General features: G+C 39.8%; 2 protein-coding genes and 1 non-coding gene across 3 annotated transcripts; 1 reads left to right on the top strand and 2 right to left on the bottom strand.

The window, feature by feature from the left end:
* Positions 1-672: 672 nt before the first annotated feature.
* LOC138895826 (uncharacterized) lies at positions 673-1,365 on the bottom strand. The gene has a single exon (XM_070180563.1). The coding sequence runs from the start codon at positions 1,363-1,365 to the stop codon at positions 673-675; it is 693 nt and encodes a 230-aa protein (XP_070036664.1).
* Positions 1,366-1,721: 356 nt separating this feature from the next.
* On the bottom strand, positions 1,722-2,252 carry LOC138895827 (uncharacterized). The gene has a single exon (XM_070180564.1). It carries the CDS (start codon positions 2,250-2,252, stop codon positions 1,722-1,724), a length of 531 nt encoding a protein of 176 aa, XP_070036665.1.
* A 6,671-nt stretch (positions 2,253-8,923) lies between these two features.
* Positions 8,924-9,030, top strand: LOC117277371 (small nucleolar RNA R71). Its single transcript, XR_004507643.1, has one exon. It is a non-coding gene; the product is annotated as a small nucleolar RNA R71 (small nucleolar RNA).
* Positions 9,031-10,192: the final 1,162 nt, after the last annotated feature.

Genomic DNA, 10,192 nt, shown 5'->3' on the forward strand with positions numbered 1-10,192 from the left:
CAAACTTTCTGTAATACCCCGCTAAGCCTAAGAAACTGCGGATCTCTATTGGAGTTGTAGGCCTCGGCCAATTCATCACAGCTGCAATTTTTTGAGGATCAACCTTAATTCCTTCACTAGAGACGACATGACACAAGAATGTGATAGATTCAAGCCAAAATTCACACTTTGAAAAGTTTGCATATAACTGGTGCTGATGTAGGGTTTGCAGAACTACCCTAAGATGATCAGCATGGTCCTCTCAACTTCGTGAGTATAAAAGAATATCGTCATTGAACACTATCACAAAGAGTCGAGGCAAGGTTTAAATACCCGATTCATAAGATCCATGAAAGCTGCTGGGTTATTTGTTAGCCCAAAAGATATTACCAAAAATTCAAAGTGCCCATATCGGGTTCTAAAAGCTGTTTTCGGAACATCCTGCTCCCTAATCTTCAATTGGTGATATCCGAATCATAAATCAATTTTGGAGAAGTACTTAGCACCCTGCAATTGGTCAAACAAGTCGTCTATCCCTGGCAGTGGGTACTTATTCTTGATTGTGATCTTGTTAAGCTACCGATAGTCAATACACTTTATCAGTGACCTATCTTTATTTCTTACAAAGAGGACCGGTACGCCCCAAGGCGACACACTTGGCCGGATGAAACCCTTTTCTAACAAATCTCCCAATTACTCCTTTATCTCCTTCAATTCTATCGGTGCCATTCTGTAGGGTGGAATAGATATAGGATGCGTTTCTGGCATCACATCAATCCCAAAATCAATCTCCCTTTCTGGTGGGATCCCAGGGAGTTCATCCGGAAAGACTCCCGAAAATTCATTCACAACATGCACAGACTCAAGTATAGGTGCCTCAGCATCGATGTCCGTAACCCGAACCAAATGGTAAATACACCCCTTGTTGATTATTTTCGTGGCCTTAAGGTAAGAAATGAACCTACCCTTCGGCACTACATCATCACACTTCCACTCAATAAATGGCTCATTTGGAAATTCGAACCTAACAGTCCTGGTTCGGCAATCAAGCTTGGCAAAACAAGAATAAAGCCAATCCATCCCGATTATCACATCAAAATCGACCATTCTCAATTCAATAAGATTGGCCATGGAGTCCCGACCACGCAACGTGACAACACAATCCCTATAAACCCGCACGACCAAAATAGACTCACCAACCGGAGTAGATACAAAGAACGGCTCAAGAAGATGTTCCGGTTCTATCCCAAATTCCATAGTAACATAAGGAGTTACATATGACAAAGTAGAACTTGGATCAATAAGAGCATAAACATCATGAGATTGGATAGTCAATATACCTGTGACAACATCTGGAGAAGCCTCTGAATTCTGGCGAACCCTCATAGCATAGAAACGGTCGGATACTCCCGAACTTTATGCTCCATCGCTAGCTACACCATGCCCTGCGGGTGTTGGAGTTCCTCGAGCTGGAGGAGGTGCTGTGGATGTAGTAGCTGCTGAACTGGATGGCTGTTACATGTCCCTACCGCCACCCTGGCGGGACGAACGACAATCCCTTTGAATATGACCTCTCAATCCGCATCTGTAGCGTGTGGGTAAGTCCATGTAGCATATTCGTAGGTGAATCTTTCCACACCTAGGGCACGGGAGCCTCCTTTGCTGCTGGAATCTACCACCATGACGACCCTACTGATGGATCCCATATTGCCCTGACTAGGCCTGAAACGACTCCATTGTTGCTACTGACTGAGCCCTGATGGCGGTGCACTAGCCGAAGACTGAGCAAAAGACTGTGATGGACCTGACGACCCGCCCCTGAAGGCTAACCTTCCGCCACCAGAAGAACCACCAAAGTTCCCCACAGACCGGGCCTTATTACTACCCTCTCGCTCTATTTTGTTCCTCAATTTGCGGGTCTTTATGGCTTGAGCGAATGCCACCATCTTTCCATAATTCATATTAGAATTCAAGGCAGTTGTAGCGGCATCATTAATTACCAAGGGACTGAGGCCTTGTACTAACCGGCGCACTCTAGCCTCCATAGTAGGCAACATGTAAATACCATACTTGGACAGGTACGTGAATCTCATGTGGTAATCCGGCACACTCAGGATACCTTGCCTCAGGTACTCAAACTCAGCAGCACGAGCTACCTCAGTCTCAGTAGGGGAGAAATGATCAATGAAGGCATCGGCAAACTCACCCCACCTCGCCGGAGGGCTCCCTTCTTCATAGGACTCCTCCCATAGTTCAAACCAATAATATGCCATCTCTTTCAGGCTAATTCCACTGCCTCCGTCTCAGTAGCACGCATAACTCGGAGAGTCTTGTGCATCTCATTCATGAAGTCATGGGGATCCTCCTTTGGGTTAGTACCCGTGAACACTGGAGGATCCAACTGGAGAACTGTTCACCCTGGAACTAGTAGAATCCCCTGGCTGACTGGAAGAAGTGGGTGTAACATTTGATCTCTGGGCTTGGGAAGCCACTATTTGAGCCAACATCTATATGGTTCCCCTAAGATCAATATCAGAAACACCAGAATTGGAAGCTGGAACTGGAGGTGGAACTGGTATATCAGTTGGAGGGACCGTTGCACCCTAAGTAGGTGTAGGGATAGGTGCGATCTGATCAGTTGTAGTAGAATCAGACAGTGTAGTAACCGGAGGAATATTCTCACTCCTTGGGTTCTCACCTACATCACCAAATATAGGATCAACTATCACTCCTGGGGTGACATTGGCTTTTTGGCCAGTTCTCGCCTTCTTCTTAGGTGCCATATACTGAAAGTTAAAGTAAAGCACGAGTTAAAGGAGGAACAATCTTACATCCAGCTTTATCGCACGATCAAGAACATAAAAGAAGGGTAATATTCCTAAATGCTCAAATAGCATCCTAATTATAGATGTGGTCGACAACACACCGATAAGAAGGAATGTACTAGACATGGCTCCGAGACATCCTAGGATACGTTAAAACCTTAGGCTCTAATACCAAGTTTGTCACGCCCTAAAACCGGGGAGCGCGACCGGTGCTCAACCGAGTGAACACGGCCGAGCAAGCCTATTAGATTTCCTTCTACCCCAAACTCATCCATGAATGGAGATAATACAAATGGACAAGTATTAGACAAAAGGTGTTTATGTCTACAATACCAATTCATTACCAATAGTTTCATCATTTTTAAAGTCTCAAATGGACAAGTAATACAACCACAACATAGCATAGTTTGACTTTCCCAGCACCAATACACAACCCACACTATGTCTATGGAGCCTCTATAGATAAAGAAGAGTACTATGATAATGCCAGAAATAAGGCTCCGGTTATAGCTCAAACACAATACGCAAAGAACAATAGATACATAACCCCGAAATAAAGTGGGGCTCACCAAATCAGCTGGGAAGAGGATGTACCACTATCACCGATCAATGTCTCCTGCTATGGAACCACCTGCATCAATTGAAGATGCGGCGCCCCGGCAAAAGGGATGTTAGTACATATGGAATATTACTAGTATGAATGACAAAACACTCTCTCAGTAGAATGATAAAAAATACAAACAAGAATATCATAATATCAATGGAAGCCTTAGACAACATCAAACCTCAATTTAGGATCAAGGCAATGTTCAAATAAATTTTTATATCTCACATTGGGAGATTTTTCGTACCGATATACCATCGCACTCTTAGCACGGAGTCAGATCACGACCCCATCGGCTAGGCTATCTCATTAGAGACATCAACCATAATTATTCTCAATATCAATACTACCGTCTTTAACACGGTGTCCGATCACGACCCAATCGGCTAGGCTATCTCAATAGGGACATCGACCACAATCACAATTTCAATTATAATTTCCAGCACAATCATCACCATATGTGCGGCATGGTGTCCGATCACGACCCGATCATCTAGGCTGTCTTATTCGAGACATCAACCTTTTTACATCAATCATTGCATCTCATACTTCTTTCACATCTATTCATTTCATTGGCACTAATGGCCATAATTATAAAATTATTCTTGGCACGTTGGCTGTATTTAGTATTTCATGTTCACCTTTTCACTTTCTAACATCAACATCCTCAACAACAACAACAACATTTCAAATCAAGGCATGTAGTACATATATGAACAATTAAGAATCTAAGGCATGTAGTACATATGTGAACAATTCAGAATCTAAGGCACATAGAGATTCTTCACAAAATTTGGCATAATAGCCTTCATTTGAACTTGACTTGAAGTCGATCATTTTTAATGCATAGCCCATATTTTTAATGCATCCTCAATTGATAACATAACATAAATAAAGCATTTGGGATACTTGTTGAACAATATATCTTTCAACCCAATCTTACTCGGAATAGGCAATTTTATGATGAGCCACTCGGAACTTATATAAATTACATGAATGTCGTGGGATTCAATTCTAAGAGAAGAGTTTAGCCCACATACCTCAATTGAGCTTCCTTAAACTCTAAAATATTCTGGAATTCTTAGCAACTTCAATCTATTGTATAAATATAACAAGTTACACCAAAATTAGGAGCGTAAATATAACAAATTGAACCAAAATTGTATAACAAGTAGAAATATGCAACGTCCTCTTTTGCCAGAATTTTTACTTTACTCTTCAGTGCATTGTTCATCCCAAAAAGTCCGAGTCGCAGCGAGCTTGCTCGCCGTGAAGAATTTATACAATCCTCAAACACGTAAGTCCAATTCGGCCCCATGAAACATTATTTTCTTTTGCAAAGTTTTACTGTGCTTTACACTTAAGTGCTTCAAAATTTTCCGGGGTGTTATAATAACGCCATAACCTTTTTCCATATACATATAATATATGCATATATAACGCCATCTGGTCATGGGTCAATGTACATATATAAATTCATGAAATACATAAGAAATACATTAATAAAATTTCTCGGAATGTCATAAGATCAATATGCCTTTCGGATAACTTTATCAACTATGTATTTTTCTGAGACCCATGAATAGAAGATATAATAATATGTCACGTGGAGAATCAAGAACATAGACACCCCTGGTACTTCTATGAATAGAGTCAATTATGAAAGTTGTGTGTTAGCTCGATTCGTTTGTGTCGTACGAATTATGCCAAAAAGAAATAAGGGATAGCATTAACATACCTGAGTCGATTCTCTTAAAAATCCTTCCCACATCCGTCAAACGCGACAAAACATGTAACGGCAGATCGAAGTAGGGAAAAATCCGTTTGATATTCTTGAGAAAGATTGTACCGTACTCTCTTAGAATCACAATTCCCACGTTCCTAAGTAGTCTTGTATGATTTTTGTAGCAAATCACGTTGCTATCATTTTGTATAAGTTTGCTGAAGCAATTTATATTGTATTGTAGAGATAATGTAATGAATTAGAGAGGTCTTTAACCTTTGGGTGTGGCCCCCACTTTTGGAGATTAACTTATCATAAATTCCCCTAAACATGCCACCTAATTATAAAGACCAAGGAGTCATTGATGCTTAAGTCCCTTGCTGCCACATTCCCATAGCCCCACTTAAATAATTATCCACAAACTTCTAATTTATTTGTTAACTTTCCACTCAAATCAATAATTAACCAATTATCCACATAATTAAGAATTATCTCAAATTACTTAAAATATTAATCACTTTTAACACACTTTATACACCTTACTATCATGATCATGTGGTACCTTGTATGGCACAAGTCTATTAATACCAGGTATTATAGCTTAGACCGTATTTTATTCCAAAATGACAAACTTCGACGAAACTCATTTTCTTCGATTCGTTCACCCTCTCACCTTCACGAATTTACTTATCACTTGTTTGAAATAGCATAATACTTATAATCTCAAAATAATCTCATTCATGTGTTTACGTCGATTAACTTATGACGAAACTTTAACGAACGAAAATGCGGGATGTAACATCTCATTTTCGAGCTTTGATCAATTTACTTATGGCGTACTTTCACGTATGAAAACATGGGGTGTAACATCAAGTAGAACTTTAATTGATTGTAATGTAGGCTGCGGGACGGGTAGGATACATTTAGATATAAGAGTGACTACACCTACCTAAGCACTTTAATACCTATATTTCATTGTTCAAAACCCCACATTTATGTCAAACCATAAATCCACCTTCACATCATATACACTAACTCCCTACTTCTTTAAGACAATTACATCAAGAGTTACCACTATCAATGAATACTTTTCACAATCATACATTTATTTTTTTTCTTTCTTTCTCAATTCAAGTGGCTCTTACTTTTTCAATACAGTGCACATTTCTCCTTATTTTATTAGTTCCACTCAAAAGCCAAACCAACCACCCCACACTTCAACAATTACAAAGTTCATAAAAAATTCAAGTGCTCACGAGAGGTAAAAGGTTCAAATAGATGGTCAATTCAAAACAAATGGGTAAGGTTTGTAATGTGGTTTCCAAAGAAAAATGATTATAGGCTCAAAGAGGTTAACTACGATACATAACAATTAGGTGGGTAAAAGCATATAACTGGCTCAATAAAGAAATGCCCATATTACTTCCAAGACTGAACAAAACTACTATTTTGCTTTGCAAACACACAAAAAAAGTTCTAGACATCAAATGCAATGCACAAAATAACACAAAACCTCGCATACACATGGCACACAACTCGCTCAAGATTGGATTATCAAGAGTCAAAAACTTAGGTACCATACACTTTAAGGTACTTATACAAGAGTCAAAAACTTAGCCTAAGCATCACAACTAAAGCACTTACCATTCTCAAGGCATAATAAAGTTAAGAGATATTGCTTTTAATTTAATTCATTGCACAAGGTTTCCTACTACTAACAAAAATAAAACTAACTACATCAGGTTCAAATAAAATCCTTGGAAAAGAACCGTAGCACAAATAAAACAAAGGGGTAATTAATACACTACCTAACAAAAGAAAATCTTTTTGTCGTTTTCTTTCTACTTTATTCCCTAGAGAAACCCGTCGAATGATATCAATCGTCGGGAAAAATCGAATTTTTTTCAATTTTTATGGTTTTTTCAGTTATTTTCTATCTCTAACTACTAAAAAAAAACTAAACTAATGCATATACATATAACATACAACATATCCCCCACCCCACACTTTAAGTTGTGGCATGTCCCCATGACACACAATTAAAAAGCATAAGGTAAAGAACACTTCCCTGAACATCTAGTCGAGGTCTGAGTCGAAGTCAGGATCCATTCCTCGCCTTCGGACTAATGCTCACATCAATGCAGACAACTTCTTCTCAGCCTTTTTGGGGTGCACCCCACAGTTATCTATTTCACTTGCCGCAACCTTCTCTTTTGAGCCCTTCACTTTCCACTCAACACTTGCAGCTGGTTTCTCTTTTTCACCCTCGTTTCTACATTAATCTCGAAAGTTACAGTCTCCTCACCCACTCGAAGCATGAGCTTTCTCTCGTGTATATCAAATATTGCTCTACCCGTTGCTAAGAATGGTCTTCCTAAGATAAGGGGACCTCCTTGTTCTCCTCCATATTCACTACTATTAAATCTACAGGAAACAAGAACTTATCTACTCGAACTAAGACATTTTCCACAATCCCCTCGGGTATCAGAGTCATTTGGTCTGTCAGCTGCAAAGATATTGGCAGTGACCTTATCTCTCCAATCTCCTTCTCCAGTTTCCTGTAAATAGATAGAGGCATTAAGTTAATTAAGGCACCAGAATCACATAAAGATTTATCAAAACTAATAGAGCCTGAAGATCAAGGTATAGTAAAACTCCCTGGATCTACACACTTTTGTGGGAGTTTGTTTTGCAATATAGCACTGCAATGCTCTGTGAGCTTCACCACTGAGGTCTCTTCTATCTTCCTCTTCTTTGTCAGGATCTCATTCGAGAATTTAGCATAAACTGGCATTTGGGAGAGCACTTCTGTGAATGAAAAATTTACATTAACCTATTTGTCCAACTTTTCTCTATATAGCTTTTGAGGAAAAGGTAGAGCAGGCATATGCTCGCTCTCATTAGATTCATCCCTTCTCAAAGTTTCCTCCTTTTTCTTTTTGTCAGCTCCCCTCTTGCCTTTCTTCTTCTTATCACTGTCATTCTTCAGTTGCTCCCCACTTTATTTTGCAATTATCACATCTTTTTGGTTTGGGGTGGGATCTTTCCACTCTTGTCCACTTCTCAATTCATTGTTTCTTTGGGAGTTCTCTCAGTATCAGCGAGGAGAGTTACTAGAATCCTCTCAGACAAAAGAGTGGCTAGCTGACCAACCTTTCTTTCCAAGTTTTGAAAACCAGTATCTATTTCTTTGATAGCTGCTCCATATTCCTGTATAGTTGCACTATGAGTTTCAAGCCTCTCATCAGTTTTGATAATGAAAGCCTTCATTAGATCCTCTAGACCGGGTTGAATGGGTTGTTGAGGCTGAAATTGCTGCCTTGCTGATTTTGGTACGCTAGAGCTTCTTGTCCCTACAGTCTGAAGTACCTCCAGGTGAACTCCATCAAAAAACGGGGGTGCCTCTGACCCATCACATTATAATTTCCCACAGCATTTACTTCCTCAGTCGAGGCTTGACACTCATGAGTAGGTTGTCCTCTTTCACATATATCACAAGATGCGTGAGGCTCACTTTGTATCGAGGCTAAGGTCAGCTTCCTTATCTCTTTGGCCATAACGTAAAGTTGTACCTGCACAGATGTCGTAGCATCAACTTGGTGAACACAAGTTGTTCTTATTTTAGCACTCTCATAGGGCCACTAATTTGCATCTTCAGATAACTCGTCAAGAAATGTGACTATCTCCTCTAGAGTCTTCTTCATCAACAGAGCTTCAGCTGCATTGATGAATACTCTACGTGAGGCTGGTGTCAATCAATCCCAAAAGTCCTGGATTTGCATCCAGAGTTCAATTCCACTATGTTGACACTTTCTAACTATCTCCTTAAACCTCTCCCATGCTTCAAAAATAGTTTCCGTCTCTTTCTGGCAGAAGGTATGGATTTCTCTTCTAAACTTGCCAGTCTTAGCCGATGAGAAAAATTTATCAAGAAATGTTCTGGTCATCTCATCCCATGTTCGAATCGATCCATTAGGTAAGCTTCGAAGCCACTGCTTTGCATCATCTTTGAGTGTGAAGGGGAATGCCCTTAAGTAAACTGCATCTTGTGATACACCATTGTATTGAAAGGTGTTCATAATCTCCTCAAAGTGCATTAGATGTGTAAGGCCCCGTAAAATTTTGTAAAGAAATTTATGGTTTCGTGGTGCCGAGGTAGGCTTATGTGTTTGAAGATTGTTAAACAGTGCATTGGGGAGTTGAAGAAAATCTTCAGAAATGTAAGGCATTTTTGCGGTTCATTCTGCAGTCACAGAATTGATCTGCGGACTGCAGATCTGCCGCGAATTGAAGCAGAGATATTGTTGAATTTGTAGGTCATTTCTCCGGTCCATTATGTGATCGCATATGCACTTTGAGGACTGCATTTCAGTTGTAGACTTGGCATGAGGAAATCTAGAATATGATTCTGCAGTCCAGTCTGCGGTCGCTGAATAGGTCTACAGACCGCAGAACTGTCGCAGGCTCGGTCAGGCGAGTCCAGTTTTTTGGCATCATTTTCACGGCCATTATGCGGGCTATATATCGATTATACATCATGGTCTGCGATCGCAGACCCGGTTACGGCAAGTTTAAGTTTTGGAAATTTTACCCGATCCCATTTTTATAAAAAGACTTTGGGGGTCATTTTTAAGGGTTTCATCTGATATTTTTAGAGAGAGGTAAGAGTATTTTAGAGAGAGAAGGAGGAAACCTAACATTATAATCATCCATTCTTGCCCCAATCTTCAAGAATCAAGGAAGTCAATCACAAGATCTTCATATAAGAGGTAAGGTTCTAACCCTAGTCTTCAATTTTGAATTTGGGGTGGAAGTTGGTTAATGGAAGTATGAATCATGGGTGTGGGAGTGTTATGTATGTATACATGTACTATCAAGGGTTGTGGATAGATCATTGACCTAGTATGGGTGAACTCTTGGTGTTGAGTTGGTTGTGGGGTAAAGGAAATCTTGTAAAAGGACCTTGCAACAAATTTGCACACATAGTGTTTGATAAAATTCTCAAATGAGCTGGACCATGAACTTCTTCATAATTTGTGTTCAATTTTGCTATATCTCTAA

This window comes from Nicotiana tomentosiformis, chromosome 7 (assembly GCF_000390325.3).
Source record: "Nicotiana tomentosiformis chromosome 7, ASM39032v3, whole genome shotgun sequence".
In the NCBI taxonomy this organism is placed as follows: Eukaryota; Viridiplantae; Streptophyta; class Magnoliopsida; order Solanales; family Solanaceae; genus Nicotiana; species Nicotiana tomentosiformis.